This window comes from Catharus ustulatus, chromosome 1 (genome assembly GCF_009819885.2).
Source record: "Catharus ustulatus isolate bCatUst1 chromosome 1, bCatUst1.pri.v2, whole genome shotgun sequence".
NCBI lineage: Eukaryota > Metazoa > Chordata > Aves > Passeriformes > Turdidae > Catharus > Catharus ustulatus.
This window is the reverse complement of record NC_046221.1, coordinates 8,563,220-8,585,483: the sequence shown is the minus strand read 5'-3', so window position 1 is coordinate 8,585,483 and position 22,264 is coordinate 8,563,220. Positions and strand designations below refer to the sequence as shown.

General features: G+C 40.7%; 1 protein-coding gene across 4 annotated transcripts in view; it reads right to left on the bottom strand.

Annotated features, from left to right (window-relative positions):
- The window catches only part of DNAJB6 (DnaJ heat shock protein family (Hsp40) member B6), a 59,283-nt gene extending 41,168 nt beyond the window's left edge, over positions 1 to 18,115 (bottom strand). For all 4 annotated transcript variants that reach the window (XM_033079630.1, XM_033079715.1, XM_033079884.1 and 1 more), the window contains exons 1-5: positions 18,009 to 18,115; positions 9,129 to 9,237; positions 8,305 to 8,414; positions 5,644 to 5,703; positions 5,159 to 5,269 (exon numbers count right to left, since the gene is read on the bottom strand). In XM_033079630.1, coding sequence (XP_032935521.1) covers positions 5,159 to 5,269; positions 5,644 to 5,703; positions 8,305 to 8,414; positions 9,129 to 9,193 — 346 coding nt within the window. In that variant the 5' untranslated portion in view covers positions 9,194 to 9,237; positions 18,009 to 18,115. The remainder of the gene's footprint in view (positions 1 to 5,158; positions 5,270 to 5,643; positions 5,704 to 8,304; positions 8,415 to 9,128; positions 9,238 to 18,008) is intronic.
- Positions 18,116 to 22,264: the final 4,149 nt, after the last annotated feature.

Below are 22,264 nucleotides of genomic sequence, written 5' to 3'. Positions count from 1 at the left end.
CTCACTGTACTTTTCCAGAACAGTCCTGCTTCTTTTTATGTAATCAATACTACAGTAGTCAATCTGAAGTCATTCCGACCTTTGATGGAAACAAACTACATACCAGATAGTTAGCTAGCCGAAATTCTCTGTGACAAATATTTGTATCTATCTAGCTATATAAAGGTGTTAAGTTTCATTTTACCTTTCATTTCCAAGAGTACAGATTTTGAAATACCACATAAACCAGGTAACCAGAATTCTCAAGGGAAAACTCCACAGAATCCCTATGGGTTTACATGCATTAGATTAAAGTACACCATGAATTCTACTTCACAATCTAAAAAAACATTAAAGACATTTATGTATTACCATCTCCAAATGTAGACTGAGAAAACAAAAATGTTTAGGAACCATGGCAAAACTGTCAAGACTACAATCAGTGTTTAAAGAGATCCCACAAACAGATTTCTTTTGGGACATCAGAGTCTAGAGGGGGCATCCATCAGGAGCAATTTATCATGTCACATTAGTACCACATTCTACCAGGAGAAAAGCCTGGCTCCTCACAGGCACTGGAAGCAGTTTGAAATTCCCTAAACCATCCTGTCTACTTGTAGACACTGTTGCTGGAAGATACTGATCTGCTGTAGGCCCTGAGTTGGATTTCCTAGCCCATACACAAATTACTAGGGCAACATTGATACATCTGGACACAGTTGAGATGGTTTAGGATGTGTATGCAACTTCAAGTCTAAAAAGAAAATAATTAACTCCTGAAGGAGGTTCTGTGGGGTAATGTTATGATCTTGTTATACCAACTCCATCCTTCACAGTAACTCCTCACTGATAACACCTTCCAACACAGAGCCCACTCTTGAAGTGAATCTGAAAAGCCTCTAAACCAAAACCAAATCAATTTGTTAACAGCCCAGAAACACAGCCCAGCCTACACCAAAGCACATTAATTCTGTCCCTCAGCCTGAAGCAGCAGTCTTTCATCATACAACTCCATTACCAGGGGTAGCATTGGGATACCTTCCCTCCTGTGAACTGGGGTTAAGTATAGAAGAAAAAAGGTCCTTGAAAAGTTTACAAGTAAAATAGAAATAAAACACAAGGAATACAAACCAAAACAAGGCAAGCACCACATATAAACGGAGTAGGATACAGCTGAAGTGTGGAAGTTTAAGTATACTGACATGAGAAACCAATCCCTACACTAAGAGTAAACAGGGAGTTCCAACGTCAAAGAACAGTCAGAGAGCCAGAGGTGCATGGGACAGACTGAACACCAGATCACCAGACACTGCTATACCAAGGCAGCACTTAGCAATGCAAAGTGTAGTGCTGCACAGGAAGTACCAACTTTTCTTCCTGTCACAAGGATCACCATCCATCTGTATGTCAGAGACCAAAACCTATCCCTAGGAGAGCTCACCAGGAATACATGCTCTGCTGGAACCATGTGCCACAAAAAGCAAGCCTACAAATCTCAGAGTAAGAGTTAAGCATCTGGCACTGTATCAGAACAAGTTTTAAAAAGTACTTGCCTTCATGCACCCCTAGTTTTATAAAGAATTTGCTGAAAAAAACAGTGAAAATAAACTGACACACAGCACATAACATTAACTTTGCTCCTTTTGGAAGTGTTCAGAGTTGTCTCCAACAGTACTATAGATTTTCATTTGAAAAGTCTGAAGGGACCCTTAATTTAAAAATCGCCACAGAAGTCTTCATACATTCTTCTCTTTTCTACAGATGAATAAAGATGCCTCTCTCCATAAAAAAAACTTTCTGTAACTGCAAAAGCAGTGCAGTATAGCTCAGTAGAGTTGAACAGACTCAATTCATAGCACAATTTCAGAAATTCTTCACATCCATAAATTTACAGAAATTATGCATATGAATGCTGCTCTTTACATACTCAATGACAATCAGGATATAGAGAGTCCCACCTGCATTCTGTGGGCTTCAATATGTGCCACTTCAAACTGTATAAAAAGTACAAATGTTTTAAAGTATTTATTCAGTTTCATCTTTGATTCCACCAGTGCACACATCTTTAGAAAACATGACCTCAGTTCTTATTTACTGGTTTAGAATATCAATTATAACCTGAGTAGCTCCTTAAGAAGTTACCAGTTCCACAGAAAACTCATCAAGAAGTTGAAAACTCCTCATTTTTAGAAGATAAAGCCCTTTACTATCCAGGACAGAACTGTTCCACTAGTGTTTCAACACAGCAGAACCTACAAGGGTTGTAGTTCACCAATACAAATATTCATGCTATATACAAAATTCTACTGCTTGCTTTTGGAATTATAAAATGCACCACATTCAGCTGAAAGCACTCATTTTTATGTTGTACTATGTTGAAACATTCATGTATGTGCAAAAACCAATCCAAATAATTTTTACAGAAATTTGTGGAAAAAACCTGTTTGGAGTCACAATTACCCATGTTAGAGAATGTCCTAAACATCTTAAAGAAAGAAGTGTTCACTTTGAAACGTTCTGACCAGAAAAATTTCAAGAGCTTGTGCTCAAAATCCAAAGCTTAACTGAGGGTTTTAGGCCTCTGGTCACTGACTCTGCAACTATCCACATCAAGTAGAGAGGCAGCTTAGGAACAATTAGTTTCCATTAATCAGAGTGCACATAACACTGCTGACACTGCCAGAACCTTGGCAAGAAGTAGAGCCTGTGCTCAGTATTCTTCATCTTCAAGCTGACAAAGACAGCGATCAATACATGAAGGAGATAGCCTACTTTTGAATAAATAAATAAATCTGGGTGCTAAGCAGGGGGAGTGTGTCTCTCTAGGACACTAGTGCAGAGGTATGTTGTTAAATCCACTGGTGCTCCAAGGCAAGACGGATTACTGCCTCTACAGGAGGGGCTATTGCAGCTGCAGTACCCCACGGAAACATTTATAGCAGCGGTACCTCCATTTGATCAGCTGGACAGTTCTGTGCTGTACAGCCTTCCTTCTAAGGAACCCAAAAGGCAGGGCCACAGCTTTCTTTAAGCCTATCATTTATTTAGCAGTAGAATTAAACTTAATGGCTTTCAGGTTAATCACGAATACTAACATTTTCAGACAGCAAGTTAAGTCTTTTGCTGGTGTTGCTGAAGTAAATACAAGCAAAATCAAACAGAACACATGCCAGACCCCTACTAGTTGCCAGCACAATTCACCTATACAATCTACTAGAAAGATATTTGATGAGAACCAACTATTTTGTTTAATAGATCTTCAATCAAAAAATAAACAAAAGAACTGAACACTCTCTCCCAGCTCCTCCACACTAGCTTCCTACACAACATCTTGCTCAGATTTTTCCAGGTTTCCTACCACACAATCACAAAACAACTGAGTTTGACAGGGACCTCTAGATTCATCCAGTCCAATCTCCTGCTCAAACAGGGGATCCCCTGATCAACTGCAGTGGGATTTCCAGGACCACACCAGATGCCTTCTGGTTGTCTCCAAACATGGAGATTCCATAACCTCTCTGGACAAACTGCTCCAACACTTGCCCTCACAGTGGTGCTACCTTAACTTCATGGAGTTCCATTTGTGGTCATTGCCTCTGATGCCTCCACTCCCTTCTCAATGTACTGATGAAACTCTCACTCTGAGCCTTCTCTATTCACCCTGAGCCTTCTCTATTCACCCTGAGCCTTCTCTATACTGAAGAATTCCAGCAATTCTCTCAACCTGTTCTTCATGTGAGAAGCTCCTGTAATTATCTTAGTGGATAATTTTTACTGGACTCTATCCAGTAGCACCTTTTCTTTTACTGTGGAGACCAGAAGTGGAACCAGTGCTGACATCACTCATCTAAACTGAAATCCTTGTCTAGTACTTCCTAAAGTTTTTATTCTACTGCAGACAGTGAAGAAGTTCCATCTACCCAGTTCAGAGACCATTTCACTCATCAGTATTTCACTAGATGCTTCCTCCAATCTTTCCCTTCCTACTTTTAGCTGATTTCACACTGGATCCAACTGCCCAATTCAGCTGCCTATCTTCTACCAGATTCCTCCTCCAGCTACTCATCTAATTCATCAACTAGCATTCTACTGCATTCAACCTCTAGCACTTCAACCCCTTTCCCAATCCTTCATTAGTCACCTAACAGCTCATGATCCTGAAATAGCAAACCGGAGAAAGATATAATTAAAATCTGAGCTGAATTACCCCTTAATGCTGCCAAAGATAATTACTTTAAAAAAATATTAAAACATTTACAAACATTACTACAGAGATAAATCAATATCTAGACACTGATCAGGAAGAAAGTCTGGTTTTTCAAGTACACTTATTGCAGTTTTCAGTATGGAACTTTCTCACAGTAAATACTGAACAGAGGATCTGTTCTGCTTTATAGGTCAGCATTTTGCTGAGTTGAACATAAACAGAGAGATTGCATAAGAACTCCAGCACCTCTGAAAAGACCTTCACTAGAGCAAGCAATGTCACAAGCCAGAAGATCTTCAGCATGAGAGCAAAAAGATTAGTTTGACAACTTTTATAACATACTGCTTCCTTTAATGAATGCTCCTAAACTAAGAATTCAGGCCTCAAGAACTGTTTTATCTGAGTCTCTAGGGGCTCCACACCTCAAGCAAACAAGTGACATGAATTTGGGAGAGTGTTTAGATTATGTATGCAACTTTCCTATTCTGGTAGAAGAAAATCAGTCCTGCTAGGACACAAATTCACACTGAGAGTTAGGGTGTAACAGTTATAGTTAAGCTGTCCAATTCAGAAGCTCTCAAAGTCTTATTTTTAAATTTATTTACAGATCAAAAGAGAGAAATCCAAAAGACTAAGTTAGCCAGTTCAAATTCTTGAGAGGAAATTTCAATATGCACTTTTTCTGTTTAATATAATTTCCTTTCAACTTAGAGACATTGCAGATATCATTCATGGTTTGGTAAACCAGGCCTTCCAACAAAGTATGAATTGGCAAGCCGTATCTGCTCTCTACTATAAAATTAATCAAGAAACAGATATGAAACAAGATTTCAAATATAATACAAAATACCAGTTGTTTGCCTCATTTTCAGAACTATTTCTAATACAACAACATTAGCTACATTTGTTTTGTAAGAGTAATGTATTAGACAGACTTCAGATACACATAACTGAAACCAGGGGATCACTTACCAAAGAAGTCAAATGAAAAGGGGTCCCTTCCACCAAAGAACTCCCTGAAGACATCATCTGGGTTGCGGAATGTAAATCCAAAATCAAACGGATTATCATGATGATTTCCACCTAACAAAAAAAAAAAAAAGTCATTAAATTTCAGTTACTTTCACATATTCTTATCAAGAAAGTTCAGGCCTATATGGTATGTGAATCATCTAAAAATATCAATCATTTCCAAAATCTCTCTTTTCAGACATCATTCAACTTAAGTACACACATTTCTTCATTACTTTTTATAACAGTTTCTCTGTTTTCAGATAACAGTAATACCTTTTATAATAACTAGAAAAACTGTAAACAATTGTAATCTCTGTTTTCAAAAGACTTTTAGAAGAATTTTAGGCCTCAGTACAAGCATTTCCAGATTCATGTCTTGAAAGGAAAGCTACAGAAAAAATACAGAAAGTTACAGAAAGCAAAGAACTTGTTTGTCAACATACCTCCACCTCCATTTATTAGGCCTTCTTTTCCATATCTGTCATAGATGTCACGTTTTTTAGCTACAAGGAGAAGTTGTACATCATGTCAGTAAACACATTTGTTGGTTTCATGAAAAAATAAAAAGCACTTAACTGGTATTCTCAGGTAAGCATCTTCTCAAAGCTGATTTGAGGAAGCTCTGGCATAAAACTGCTGGACATCTTTAACAAGGACTGTCAAAGCTATTTAGTACAGAAGGAACCATTACTGAATTTCAAATTTACTACCATTAGGTTGTAGATGTCCTGATGTATGAGAAAAAGTTTGGTTTAAGGACAAACTTCACATAGAAGTTTGCCTTTAAGAAGAATATGGCAGTTTTGTGAAGGACTTCAACCTGCTCCTCCACACAAGTCTAAGAGTGAAGTTGGTCACATCTTGCCCTGAATGAAGCTGTGATCACATCAATTTCTGAGAGAAGATTCAACAGGCTCTCTGGAGAACAGTTCCAGTGCTGAAGCATTCCCTTCCTTCTGTCCCACTATCAAACCTTGAACATTGCCTCTTTTCCTTTAATTGCACAAGACTGAGCCCATTGTGGGAGAGTTATGAGAACGGAAGACCAGTGTTTATATGAGTGACTGCAAAACCCCAAAAATTAATTATAACCACTTCTGTTAGCTTAATAATGGAGAATGAAGTGATGTTCCAAAACACCATGGAAGGATGTGACTCAAACTGCTTGCTCTCTATTAGTTCAGAAGCCATGGGATTATTAACTTCACTGCAGACCAGCCTTAGAGAATTCATGAGAAAGGAGAGAAAAAATGAACTCTACATTACTGCACAAGATCAGATGGCACTTTGGTACTGGAAGGAAACCTGAAGACCTTAAAGAGGCAGACAGTCAGTTCACTTTGCTTGCACTAGTGTGCAAGTATCAGTCAAAAACCAATCACGGCATTTGATTTTAGTCTCTTAATATTATCAGGCTTTCCCCAGTGGAATCTCATCAGTGAAAGATGTTTTTAAAACAGCATCAATGAAAGAACATGCAGTTACCTCAGAGAGATGCTGGAAAGTAAAATACTTCTGACTAACAGGAATTAAAGTTTTATATAATGGTTATCCTCTCAAATAATAGGAGCCTGCAGTAGGTTCACAAGTAGACAAATCCCCAAAGCTTGATACATTATCTGTATTGCTTTTCTAGAAAGCAGTTTTTAAAGAAAGGAGGTTAACCTACCTATCAAATTATGAAGAAGAAAGCAAGAAGGTAGATAAACTGTCACAGGCAGGAAACAGCAAGGCTGCCCTGAAGGCTCACAGAAACCAAAATTCATCTTGAAAAATGTTCCATTTTTGAAACCACAAGGTTTCCCACGAGGGAAGCGTGTTCAATGATCACCCAGTTTCAGTATTCTTTGTTTATGTAATCCCTTACAAAACTATTCTTGTGCCAAAAATCCATCATAATTCAAGCCTGTAATGGTGTCAGAAAATGCCATTAAGTTTGCAGAACTGCCTCTCAACCACTGGGCTCAGGATTCTGGTATCCCTGCTGCACAAACGATTGTTAAGACACCAGTAGCTTAGGATTTGGCCTAGATCCAAAAACTGGCAGCACTTTTAGAAGATGTTCTAAAATTCTAGCAGTGTACTATTTCCAAAGAACTTGGAGATCTGTATAACAACCACAGCAGTATCCTATTTTTATTATGCTCAAAGAAACTAGCTTAAGAAGGATCAAATACTCTAAAAGACAAGTATGCAATGAACCAATGATAAATCAAGTTCTTTTTCTGCCTTGTCAATTAAGCATCAAATCCAAGCAAAGAAATACAGCGTACAAGACCGAAGCTCATCAAATCAGGCTGAACTCTGAAAGGTAATCTAGATGCTGCTAGTGCTTTAAATATAGCTTTCCCATGCTCACTGTCCCAGGTGAAACCAAGGACACTTCAGAAATAGCATATAGACAGCTGCAGTCAATTATAGAGGAAAATAATCAAAGTAGCTTAAATCACTTTGTTATAATTCAGGCTGCTTTTGTCAGAACATTGGCAAAGTTAATGATACTCTTCAAGCAAAAAGACACGGGTGAACTGTAAACTGCATTCCTGCACTAAATGGGTCAGGCTAAACACCTCTTTCAGAACAATTCAAAACAAACACTATCTTTAGTATCACAGTTGACTGAATTTACAGAACTCATTCAAATACAATCCAAATTTTCAGCAAGGTTTACAGTATGCTTGGGCTTTGTCAAGACTAGTTTACTGTTAAATCTAGCAGCCATAGGCCCAACAATGGATACTTCAGAGCTGGTAGAGGATAAACACAACACCCATATACTAATGGTAACACTGGCCTCACCTGCTAAGATAAAATTAACCTTGGGATTCACAGAAGTCTCTACAGAAATTTCTGGCAGACAGTGAATTTCAGTTTCTAGTAGTTTGGCTACATATTTAGGGAGATCCTGAAATTTTTATTTCAAAATTTCTGCTTATTCTGTCATATCTGCAAGCTTCTCTCTTTTCTTTCTTTTGAAAAATAAGTAGTTAAGTTGGATGGTGAACCAGAATTACAATATCCCTTCAAAGGACCACAGATCAACATTTCCAGTTCAATCCCCAGAACAGAGACAGGTAGTTCAAGAGCTCTTTTAAAATACCTACCATCTGACAGGACTTCATAGGCCTCAGCTACTTGCTTAAATTGCCGTTCTGCCTCATCTTTATTGTCTGGATTTTTATCAGGGTGCCATTTTAATGCCAATTTACGGTACCTGAGGGGAAGGAAAACAAAAGATATTTTACTCTGAAATAATGGAATATGCCATACAGATAAACACAATGTTGTCAGGTTAAACAGAGTGTCAGGGACTGAAGTAAGAAATTCCTGATTCTTTGCATCATGCATCTAGATCATTTTGGAAGCAACAGATCCTGCAGGTACACAAAGAACAATCTACTCAGGTATGTTTTAAATTAGAAAGTAGGTTTGGGGTTCTTTACTTATTCTGAAATTCCTCCTGTGCATTTCTGATGACCAACATCTGTGAGACCTAAGCAACACAATTACAAAATATCTCTGCTGTGGGCTTCTCCTTAGAGCCCTATAATCATTCATTACTACAGCCAACCAAAGGAAGCATCAAGAAGGGTGTGGTGCATTAAAAGCTGATAAAGCTCCAAGAATACACCGTGACACCCTAACATCAATGCCTTCTTTGACAGCTACACCTGCACACAATTCCTATCCTCAAAAGAAACATTGTAAGCAGTGTTCACAACTTCTTATTTAGAAGGGTAAAGCTAAGCTTGCACTTAGGTTGATGTGTTTTGTAATCATCCACGATCACAGTTCAAACATTTGAGTTCATAAAGCAGCACGTGCAGGAATTTGCAGAAAAACATGGGAAGACCACGGTGAGAATCCAAAAACCATGTAATTGTATGTGTCCCTTAAACTCTCCAAAATCTACACCAGTGACACTCACGCTTTTTTGATATCCTCTGCTGAGGCATGCTTCTGCACTCCCAGAACTTCATAGTAATCCACCATGTTTCAGGAATTGTCTTGGTAACAACAGTCGAGTCTTTCAAGTCCTGTAACAACAACAACAACTTGTAAATGAAGCTTGTCCAGTACTGCTACTTCATAGGAGCCTGGTATTGCTTTGTACCAAACCTGATCGAAGAAACACAAAGTTCAAATGTTCCAAATCCCAAAAAAACCCCAAAAAACCCAAACAAAAACAAACAAAAAAAACCCTTTAGATCAAGAGGTCAAGCAATTACTTTAACTCAGATTTGTATGTTCTTTAATTCACTGAAACACACTATGCAAATAGATAGATATACAGTAGTTCCTAAAACAAATTAAAACTGATCAGCTCAATTTAATCAGTATTTTAAGAAGGGTATCTGGATCACAGTTTTGAGGTAGATATTAATAACTTGAATGCAAAAGTTCACCTGTTATCTATGACACTTGTCATATCTTAAGGGACCCATCTTCCACATCTGTTCTTCAGAAAATTACTTCCACTGAGATGCTCCCTTCGGATATGCAATGTATGTGCAGGTCTTGGAAATTTAAAACTTTAAAGCCTTTCTTGTACTCAGACTTCGACTAAAAACGTGCATGTTGCCAAAGCCACTGAATACCATTTGCCTCCTTTACGTTTATCAAGAGAAGCACAAAACCAGGCAAGATTGCTCCAAGTGCAAGGTAACCAACCAACTTAAGTGCAGAGGAACTTTGTGTTTGTTAGCATAGCTACCACAAGAGTCCTGAGAAACCCAGAAGTTAAAAAAAGCAATTTAAATACTGACAGTTTCTTGTTAACAATAGAGTAATTACAAGGAACAGCTACATTGACCATTACTCCAACTAAATGACCACTAAGATGAAAGAACCTTTCTAAAAAGTTTCAAGAATGTTTAGTGTCTTCATGCAATACTGCCTTTCTCTGCACTACTGTAAAAAGTCTCCATTTTGGCAAAACTTTCAATCCCCTTTCCATCCTACCACTGCTGGTTTGTTTCCAAGTTTAATGAACAGGGAAACAGTGACCTTTTCCAGTAGTTATCAACTTGCTGCAGAGAAAGTCACCCAAATATACTCAGAACACAACAATACAGCAAAGAATTAAGCCACATTTTCTTATCTCGTGCATCAAGAACAAAAATTCATTGAAATAAGCTTTCCTCCCTAAATCATTCAGTGTTTTTCATTTTAGCCCAGGCAAAGTCTCAGTTTCCTTTTCTTTCCCATAAATGCTGAAAGAACCAAGTATGATGTAGTTTAGCAAAACAGTCTGTAACCAGTTTATTGTACTTATTTATTTTACATTAATCTTCCAACATCCTGGGATATAAACACTGAAAAAAGATTTCCTTTTAAAACAAATTGGTGCACCTTGAAAATATGTTCCTGCTGTAGGTTAAAGCTTAATTAACTTTAATTATGGGTTGTGGTTACACATACATTTCCTCAAATGGCAAACCCAGTTTAAGAGATACCTTGCCATGTTTCCTCCCCTCTCCAAACTACTTACAGAAGCAAATGTATTGGAGGACACACGTGTTTAAAACTTGGGTGGTTTTAGCAATCTACTTAACCATACAGTCCCACAAACACAAAATTAAAGTGCAGCAAGTAAAGAGCCCTTTGAAGAAATCTCCACCTCAAAAAAACCATAAGGGTATAGTTAATACTGCAACCAACACCAAAGGAAGTTGGGGACATGCATTAAAATGAAGAATGCCAATAATAATCTACTAATGGCAAGGTTCAATATGTAAGCCCACAGATTACCAAAAATATCCCAGGATATTTGCTAGCAGCTGGCCTCTCTGGTTTGGCTATTTCCTGCACAACAATGAGAACAACTCTGTGAACACAGAGGTGAGGAGCAGAGTCAGTATGAGTTAAGTAGGTTATCAAATCCCATAGCCAGCCTTATGAGCAACAGCATACATGGAACCTGTCATTTACAAAAGGAAATCAGAAGGGGGGAACCCAGCATGAGTCAAGCTTAAGGCTAGAGATCAGAGTCCCTCCTAACAAGAGATAACAGCCTAAAACTAGTAAGCAAACAGCAAGAAGCCACAAGACAGGAGTATCATATGGTAACAGTAAGTGTTCTTTACAGAGTCTCCTTTTCTTACATACAAGACTTTCATTACCTCTCCTCTCAATTCTGATACCTATCTTAGAGGGAAAATTTAAAACTCCAGTTTCTAACTAGAAAAATCATGTAGGGAAAGCAACTTAGATGTAGAACTTTTCCTAGGTAATTCTGTGCACACAGGTAGTCATATTGACCCCAACACAGTTATTTTTTTTAAACCTTCCTGCTTGTTTAAAAGCTGCAGAGCTGTTAAGTTCAGACCCAATACAAACACCATATATCCTAGATAAAAGAAGCCTGAAGTTGGGACATAAAAACAAAGCTGAATCAACAAGACCACCTCTTAACAGATGACTGTAACCCCAAAAAGCAACTCCTTCAAGACAGAAAAATTATTTGTTTCAAAGGAATGTCTGAGGATTGCATATTCTGTCTTTAGTGAGTTGCTCAGTTTTTACTTGCCACTACTATAAAGTCTGGAATTAAAACAAGCCAGAAACTTTCTAAAGAAAACAAACTCTTAATGTTTTCCTCCTCCTAATCAAAGTGTCACCAAAGTCAGGTGACAGAACAAATTCATCTGTAATATACTGTTGTTTCTATCTGCTAGTTATCATAAAGCATAAACTGTACTGCTGAAATTTTAGTTATCATTGAACTTTTTTTGCATATGAAAAAGTTTTAAAAATATTTACAAGAAAAATATTCATCTGCAGCGTTTTTTGTCCAGTTTAAGAAAAAAAAGTCAGCCAATATTTAGCCCCTCAACAGCCAGTAAGACTGACCAAAAAACTACACACACCCCCAAAAAATCCAACAAACTAGAAAAGACCTCTATCTGCAATGTTTTCAGGACAGAATTATTTAAAATATTCACTCAAGAAAACAGCAACTATCAGCTTATAATAAAGGAGAATATGGATGATGACTAACTTAGAAAATAGAAGATGGCCAATTTAAATAAAATTGATCAGTACTTTCAAGGCTAGTAGAAATGCGCATGGTGAAAATGTCTAGATGTTTCAAAGATGCAAACCATATACCTCCCTGCAAGACACACTGTCCTAACCAAAATGACATGACAAAAATCTTCTCCAAAAACCCAGCCTGTCAAACAATTTGTCTCCAAATATACAAGCAAGGTTCATTAATTAGGCACTCGAGAGTTTTTTTTCTAAAGCCAGGAAGAAGCCAGCCCACATTAGCTAATTTCCTGCCTCCATCCACAGAAAATCTTTAAAATTTCAGAAGACAAGCAAAAAGAAAAAAAAGAAAAAAGAAAAAAAAAAAACCAGCTGAAAGGAAATGTTTCATGGTCTTCATGTCTGCTCACAAAAATCTGCAGTTCCTTGAGCTGGGAACCACGCTATGTTTACAGTGTGCTATCAGCTACTCCAACTCCTTCTTTGGGGCATGAAAATCAAACAGGCCAATGTTTATGTGAACCAAAGGTTCCCATAGTTTATAGATTTCTCAATCATCACAGGAGAAGGCAGCTTTGTTCTGGCTTAGGGAGCAGTGGCCCTGAACTACAGACTCGAGGCAGGTGACAGGGGCACATGACCAGGCTCAGGCCCTGCTCGTACAGCTCAGCCCAGCACTCAGCCTGAGTTACCCAAAACCTGGCTCATCAACTCTTTGCAGCACAGTCCTCAGCTACACAAAAAGCACAACAAGTATCACAGAAGAGAGCTCTAAACTTCTGTAAGATCAGATAACAGAGAAGAGCAAGTAATGAGACAACCAAGCAGCAGAGATGACAAAGCAGCACCCCTAACTAAATACGGAATGGAGGAAAGCATCCAAACAAGACATTCTTTAGAGCAGCCAGGAGGGAATTCAGACAGCAAGGGGCATGCGACCTTTGCAGTCAGCTTAGTCAGAAAAAGTTATCTATTTCTGGCCATGAAGCAACAGGCAGCACTGAGAGTCCTCTGAGAAGCCAGAATAGCTCGAGCTTAGAATACAGCAGACACCTGGAGAGCAGGATGGAGTTCCCAACTCCTGATTCACACAGTTCACAGAGCAGGCAGTCATCAACATCCTCTGCACATCCCACAGCCACCCAGCACCTGCCTGCTTTCCATGGACCCACCTAAGGATTGCATCCTGCTGGCAGCTCTGCAGAAACAAACACCCTGCTCAGAAACCTAGCTCACTTTAAACTCACAAAAATCCACTGTGCTAACACAAAAACTCCCACAGTTTACTAGGAAATTTTTCTAATTGTAGGAATGCTAAGGAACAAAGTTATGAGTGCAAGAACACAGAGCAAGAAAATCTGTGTAAGGTTTGTGTTTAATAAACCTGACAACAAGGCACTAGCATTAATTTTTCCTCCTGCTTACACATGCACGGTGCAGACTAAAGCATATTAACAGCTTCAATACTTTTAGCTTTTACTTACCTAAGCTCAGAAAACCTGTCACACTTTAGCTTCTCAGGCTCCTGAAATTTATTGTTTCATGGAAAAATGTAAATTTGCCATATAATTAAAATTAATAAAATGTACTTAAATAGCCATGTTTATGCTCATTATTTTAATACTCCCTCGGCATCCCCAGAAGATGAATTTAATAAAATGAACATTCCAAAAAGCTTAGTTTAATCTCATGTTTACAGTAAACATCCTGCTTGTATGTCAGACAGCAGAGTGGATTTGGATACAGTTATTATTATACCAGTTCATACAGGGAGAAGGCAGCTGGGCTGGCTGCTTTACCTTACAGTTCATGTTCCGTTGCAGAAAAGCCAGAACAACAAAACTCCACCACAGCCAAACAAGAGACACCTGCACAGGACACCCTCACCCCTTAAGGCAGGAAGTTACAAAGAAGCCTGTCCCCTCCTCTCCTCCCCAAGGGCAGCAAGACACAACTCTGGCATGAATTACAGCACTTGGTCTGTATTGCTGCCTGGCACATGGAAAACCTGCAGAGGGCAACAAGTAAGAAACCATTAAAAAAGAGTGAACCAACCAAAAATGGAAACAGAAGAAATCCACAATCTTCATCTGTGAAAGAAATGTAAGCTGGCTAACAAAAAACAGGAAAGGATGTAGATCAGTCAACAGGCCACCCTCACTCCCTTGGCTGAGACTCTCCTGCTTATCCATCTGATCTCTGATAAAGGGGGACTTATTTATGATCTTTCCTTAAAGCAAAGGAGCATTTTTCCAAAACATGACAACTCAGGTGTCCAAATTTGGAATTGTGTCACAAATATCTGGAACAATGTCACTCTCCTAAAACTAACCATAAAAGGCTATTTTATACAAAGTAAAATTCGTATCTTATTTTAAAAAATATATGATCTGTGTATGATTAAGTAATTAAAAACAATTACAGCCTCAACTGAAAGATAAGGCCCAGAAAGTCTTAGGAAAATAACCACATGCAATCAGATGATCCTTTAGGGAAAAGAAAATAGTTTCAAGTTTCTACACATTCCCCCTGAAGTGTTTTTGAAGTCATGATAACTTAATTTAAGCCAAAAAAAAAGCTTAATTAAAGTGAAGAACGAGTTCTTTTTCAGAGTGTTGACAGGCTGTCACAGACTTGGACTACATTTTAAGACAGAAAAAAATGTCCAATCAGAAAAATTAAAGTTTGAATAAAACTGGCAGCAATGTAGCTATGAATGGCTTGAGACTTACTATATGGCCTTTAAGATCTTTGATAAGTACTGAGTCCTCACTAGTATCAGTGGGATTTCTGTATTCAGAATAGAAAACATAAAACCTACAGCTAGTAACTGTAGGAGTGAAATGCATATGCATGAATTATTTCTTCCCTAACAGTTAAATAAATAATGCAGAATTATTTCATTAAGTCTAAAGTAAGGGAAATCTACCATCCATTCAAATGTATTTCATTCAAAAGAAAATATTATTTAAACCTACTAATACCCCCAACAACAGTTTTATTCTAAATCTATCCTGAAAGAAACAATCATCATATGCAAGATCCAGCAAGTTTTGACAAAGCTCAATAATTTCTCACTAATCCCTCCATTGCTTGAATAAGACAAAGAAAAAGCTTTGACAGAAAATGTTTCCAGGACACAACTGAGAAGTTCTTTACAAATGCTATTAGAGAAATGGAGCACTTCCTACTTAAGGAGCACAGTGCTTAAACATAAACCTCACGCAGCTAAATTGAAAATTACATCCAGGAACTCCTTTCAGAGCATCACTCCACGTGAAGCAGCTGCGCTGTGCTCCTGGCAGTGTGCGAGGGCAGCGCAGGGCTCGCAGCCCCAGCCCGGCCGGGGCAGAGCGGCCCCGCTCGCACGGGGGCTGCGCCCGAGCAGCGCTGCCAGCGCCGCCCGCTCCGGGCCACAACTGCGGGGGGCACAGCAGCCACTGGGCACAGCGACCACCGGGCACAGCGACCACCGGGCACAGCGACCACCGGGCACAGCGACCACCGGGCACAGCGACCACTGCCCTCGTCCCACGCCAGCTCAGCTCACAAACCTCACTGCGCCAAAGAGCTCGGCACACAGACAGAACAAACCAAAAACCTCAATTTGTTTCCTCAGGACAGTCCGTGTATTGTTAGGAACTCCTACATCCTACTTGAGGTGATGAGTTAACCTAAGTTGTCCCCTGTTCCCACATACACTCCCAAACTTCTGACTGTATTCTTTCTTTTATCCATTAGTAAAGAAATGTATTTATCTATTAAAAAAAAAAAGTAACAAAACACACCAGCCCTCTAAATAAAACTTCACTATCACACAACAGTAAAGCCCTGCGTGTCTTCTTCCCAAGGCCAGCCAAGATAAATCAGCCAACTACATCGATCTGGGAAGGACAGAGAAAATACCAGAGAGAGAAGCTGTTTGGGTGAGAATCTGCTGTAGTTTGAAAGCACAAGTACTATAAAGACAAGTCTGATTGACAAGAGGAACTCTGCAGTTTACAGATGGAGACATTATTAGTAGTATTGCAGTCTAAACAGTGCTGCCACTAAAAGTAGCAATCTAAATTTCTCCTCCATCAAAGATTATTTAAGAAAATTTAATACTAATCTAATGTACATTTTCAACACACTCTTATTCTCCACTGAGAAATCATCACAGGAGCCAAGGGAGTATACAAAGTTAGACAGTATTGTGCAATAGTTAAAATTTTGATTGTTTGCAATTAAAAAAAAAGTAATCACAGAGACAAGATCAGTAAATACATTTACTCATTGGTCCAAACAAATCTTCTCTGACAGCATAATCCATCAAACTAAGTGGTATTTTAACTACCAGGCTCTTGATCACCAGCTGAACATAAAATCCCTAACTGGAGTACAAGGATCTCTAAAGAGTAAACAAAAATTAAGGTCAGCAAGCAGCAGTGACTGCAACCTCTGCTGCAGGACTGGAGAGGCAGAGCCTTGCTTCACCCCAGTTGTTCCCTTTGTATCAACACCTTGTTCTTATCAGTTTTTACACTTCACACCCTAAAATCTCTTGGATTTAATCACTGACTATTAAACCTCACAAGCCTGACCATTTGCACATTAGCGCTGTTATAAACACAGCTTTCCTGTTACTGTGTCTAAATAAGTAGCAGTTTACTGTTTTCACATTTTAGAACAGACTTATTCAGTATTTTGAACCATTGCTAACTTAACCTTTGTTAGCGTGGCTGAAGGCCACAGCACATGTTTTCAGCAGCCAAGGAGAGCTCCGACAGCAACAAAACACAAAGTGCTGGTGCAAACAGGAACGCGGGCTGGAAACCCAGCCCGCTGCCCCCTCCGAAGCACAGCAAATACAGGCGACAAACACTGTTCCTTACCTGGCAGTGTCAGTTTTCAACTCGGCTCGGAACCTGGCAACAGCGAGCTCAAAACGCCCGACCTCTGCCGACCTCACCCACAACAAACCTCCCTCCTGCCCCTACCCCCAGAAACAAACCCTGAGCAGAACGTAACAAACTGCTTCCAGCGGGGAGAAAAACTGCGCCTTTGGCTTAGGATCATCAAGGGTGGAAAAAGCCTCTGAGATCATCCAGTCCAACCTCCCCCCAACACTGTGTCCCTGAACCACTAAATCACATCCTTAAACACCTCCAAGGATGGTGACTCCACCACCTCCCTCGGTGACCTATTCCAATGCCTGACCACCCTAAATGTGAGCTGGTTTTTACATTATCTAATCTGAATCTCCCCTGTCTCAACTTAAAGCCATTTCATTTCCTCTGTGCCTCTCACGTCAGGCAGGGCAGAAGAGTCCGGCCCGCAGCTCATTACAATCTCCTTTCAGGGAGTTGCAGACAACGGAGAAAAAGAGCACACAATAAAGCTCACAAAGCGCCAAGGCAGTGCCCTGCGATAAAAAGCACTTTAAACACAAGGCCTGTTTAGCGAAGCGAGGTTCGCCCTCGCCGTCTGGAAACGGGCATCACTGTGAGCAAGGAATGGAAATCCGGAATTTTTTTGCTGCCTTGCGGCGAACAGGCGGCAGTGCGAGCTGGGACCGAACGTCTTGGGATTTGCCCCGCTCCGATTCCAGAGGGAGCCCTGAGCTCCCTCCCCGAGCCCCGCCGAGGCCAGGCAGAGCCCCCTCGTCACCCAGGGCCGTTCCAGCACTGCGGGGCCTGCGCCGGCCGCGCCGCGAGGCCCCGGTACCAGGGACGCCGCTGCCGAGCACCGCGGCCCAGCCAAGCGCCCGCTCTCCGCTGTCCCTGCCTCCCGCACGGCCGCGGCCAGCCGGCCACGAGCCCGCGTTTCCCGTACTCACCCGCCGGTGACTCCTCAGCGTGGCCGCCGCTCCCCTCCCGCGGCTCCCGCCGGGACAAACGGCAGCGGCCGCAAACAGGAAGCGCCGCAGCGCGCGCCGTCACTTCCGCCCCGCCGCTTCCGGAAGTTTCTCGAAAGGCCCCGCCGGGTGTCCCGTGTGAGCGGAGAGCGCCCCCTGCCGGCGGCCGGCGGTGCTGCGCCGGGAAGGGGCGGGGCCGAGGATTGTGGGGGCGGGGCTTGTGGGGGCGGGGCCGTGGGGGCGGGGCTTCAGCGAGGGCGGGGCTCGCTGAGGGGAAGGGGCTGAGGGCGGCTCGGGTCATTCTGCGTTTGTGCTCCACACGTTCCAAACCAGCGCCCTCTGCTCCCTGCTCCACAAAATCACAGCATGTCTAGTGGGCATGATGGTGTTCACTCATAGGTTGGACTCTTAGAGGTTTTTTCCAACCTAACTGACGATGTGATTTTGTGAAGTGATGCCCGGTGTGCAGCTGAGGGGAAAGAAGGAAAACAAAAAATAATAATGTTGAGAAACATTCTTTGAATAGGTGAGTTTGGCTGCTAGAAGTGAGATGACAGAATTCGTCCCCTTTTGTGTCTTTACTGCCAAAAACTGGGGGTGCCGAGAGGATGGACCAGGCTCTTCCCAGTGGTGTTCAGCAGCAGGAGATGAGGCAATGGGCACAAACTGATAAATACAGATTTCCACATCAACAAGAGGAAGAACTTCATTACTGTGCAGGTGACCGTGACTGGAGCAGATTGCCCAGAGAAGCTGTGGAGTCTCCCCCAGGTGATATTCCAGAACCATCTGGACACAATCCTGTGCTCTGGGATGACCCTGCTTGAGCAGGGATGTTGGACAAGGTGCCACTGACCCTTCCAGCCTGACCATTCTGGGACTCTGGGAGGGGAAATGCAAAAAGTCATGCCCGGGTGTGGTGCTCTAGGAAAAGGTGAAAAAACAACTACTAATTGAATAGGTGAGCTTGGCTGCTAGAGGTGCAATGACAAAATTTTTCCCCCCTTGTGTGTTTGATTAGTAGTCTCAAAAATGGTAACTCTGGTACACAATTCCTTTGAGATTCCTCTCCCTGCATGTAGCACCTGGACAGAGCCCTGTGCTGGGTGAATGTATTGGAGCATCCTTTGTGTTATATTTGAGTATGTGGTTTTCTGGGTGCCATGGCTGAGAGCAAAGTATAGGGCAGCAAAGTTATTATTCTATTTTTAAAATGTGGATTTTTTTTCTCTGCTTTAAATTGCTGTAAAATTCTATTTTTTGTCACTTATTTAAAGAGTGGAGGCATTAATTTATAGATCACCAAAGTGAAGTTAGAGAGTTTCCATGCCTAAAATGCTTCCCAAATAAAGTCAATTAAAAGGCTATTCATTATTTAGGAAGTGTTTGTGTGGGAGTGGGGTCAGTTCAAAAAGACAAAAGCCAGCTTGGAATAAGGCAGAGGAAAACCTAAAACAAATCAGCAGGACAAATAATAGGACAACCCTAAGTATAGGCTTGGTGCTTTGGGGAAATGCAAGCTTCAAAAGAAATATTGTTGATTATTGATGCTGAGTTGTGGTGGTGGAAACAATTCCTCAAAATTAGAGCAAAGAGACACCTCACTCCATTATTAGTTTCTCATCAGCAAATAGCTGTGTGAAGTCCAAATTGTGGATCCACTTGGAAAGAAAAAACCCAAAGGATTAGTAGGTTGGGCTGGCTCTTCCTAATGGGTGAGGTTCAGACCTCAGAGGATTCGCAGCCTGGCAAATGAAAAGGCAGGTCAGCACTGTGTGGTGTGGGAGGAGACCATGCAGAATTTTGATTTAATCCTTTAAACATTTCTTGATGTGGAAATAAAGGTTTTTCCCTAGGCTTTCATAACAGATTACAGGGGAGAAAAAAAGAGTGAAGAGTCCCAAAACCTGAGCTGCAGTAAACAAGACAGAAGTTTCACAAGGCAGTTTCTTTGCTTTAATAATTTAAAGAGCAGATTTTATATTTACAGTTAACATATGATGGATGCCAACCATAAAACTTTCTGTTTATCCAAGCAAATAGAATATGGAAAAGAAGCATGATTCCATATGGAACTGGAGGGTTGGGATCAAAACACTGCCTGCATCAATGCAACCATGGCTTCTTTAACACAATTGTTACCATTACATTGATCTGCCCAGAGATTTTCTAACACTTCTGACTCTAGACAGCATAGCTCTGCTTTAGCATCCTTCAGATATCAGAATAATATCCAGGAAGGCTTAGAGAACAATTTTGCATTTGGAGAAAGGAAGGTATGAGAAGGTAAAGTGCCTGCTTATAGCTGTGGGCAGGGCAGTTTGGCATTTTCTACAGCAAAACACTGAAAATGTAAATAAATGTTTCCTAACAAAGTCACAGATGAAAACAAAAGATTGTGTAATTATTTTTTTTAAATCAAAAATATACTGTAATTGGTTAATGCTTGCCTTTGAAGAAGACATAAAGACATTTCCCAAGACTTTCCAGAATGGGCAGTTTACAGAGCCACCAATTACAAATATCATTTATTAGGGCACAGGTTTTTTTAACTTAGAGTCTTTGATGGCTCAGATTATCTCTGACACTGAACAGTAACAAGATTTATTTCCTTTTTAGAAGTTTGCTCATGTTGTGGACATGATATTTAATTTTCTTTTCTCTGTTACAGGGAAAGGCAGGTGATTTCAATTAAAATAGCCTGTGACAAAGCCCACCAGGAGATGTACTGCAGGGGATACTGAAGCACCTACATCCAGGACTGCCCTGTCCCGTGCAGAATCCAGCACTTGCCCTGTTGGAACTTCACATGGTTGGTGATTGCCCAGCCCTCTGATTTGTCTGGGTCTCTGCAGGACCTCTCTTCCCTCAGGGGAGTCAGCAACTCCTCCCAAATTGGTGTCCTTGGCAAACTTCTAATTTAGTATCCCTTCCAAGTCGTTTATGAGGATGTTGAAGAGCACAGGGCTGAGGCTGGGGCCCTGTGGAACCCCACCAGTGACAGAACACCAGGCTGATGTAACCCCAGCACTGTAACCCTTTGTGCTGACCCATGAGCCAATTGCTCACTCATCCCATCATGTGTTTATCCAGCTGTGTGCTGCACATTTTGTCCAGAAGGATCCTGGGAGAGACAGTATCCAAAGTTTTACTGAAATCCAAAAGGATTACATAACTAGCTCATTAACATTTTAAATTAGATCTATTTATAGGACTAATAAAACTGAAAAGCTTTTAGATTCAGAAAACCTTCAAAGGTAGGTATTTGCAAAAGTATGAAGTCAAAGTGTCCTATGTTTTTATGGCCTGCTGCTTGCAGCACAAGCCTGGAGCACTGTGTTAAGGGGCATTAAATCTGATATTGCTGGCAGAGCATCAACATTCCAATAACAAAAGGTCTGGTGGGTCTGTTAGAGCTGGTATCAGAGATCCAGGCTGATACCCAAGTGCTGAGTCATTGAGTCAGAATAGACGCTGCTATCAAAGACTCTTAATTGTTTAAGAACTTTAAACTCTCCTCTGGGAACACGAGGGAAAAGTCTGGTCACTTCAGCTGTCTCAAGCATCCAGTTCGAGGCCATTGACTGAAGAGAGAGAGGAAAAGAGGCCACCTGCAGGGCACAGTTCATTCCACCCTTTCAGGAAAGAAGGAAGTGCCTGCCAGAGCTCTGTCCTGTGGCTGCCTTTTCTCCCCAGGTGCCTCGACAGCCACCTCACACATGCCTGGAGTTAAGGGACATGAATTCAGGCCTAACTGGTAGCTATAACCTAATGATGGAAATAATGTGGCAGCAGTCCAGGAGTTATTAGCAATTCACATAGTTCCCAGATTCTTTTTTTTAACCTTCTTTTATGATTTATGGAGGTCAATTATATAAAGCCCATCAGAACACAAGAAATGCTTAAAAATGCTGCATTAGAGAGACATTAATATTAGTCTTCTTGGGGTGGTAATGGCTGTAGCCTTCCCAGCCTGCTGCTCTGCCCTGCTGCTTAATGCATCCAGTTTTTCTATTTACAGATTTACAGATTCTATTTTTGGTGTTAACAAAGAATATGAGCATATGTATCAAACACTGTTCTCACATCATCTAATTATAGTACAGCTGGCAAAGTAATTCTGGAAAGTGCCACTTAATTAAATATAAGCATTAACTTTTTGCTGATAGCTTATCAGAAACAATTAGACTTGAAATATGGGCAATACACCTCGAGTTTAAAACTTTGAGGAGAAGCAT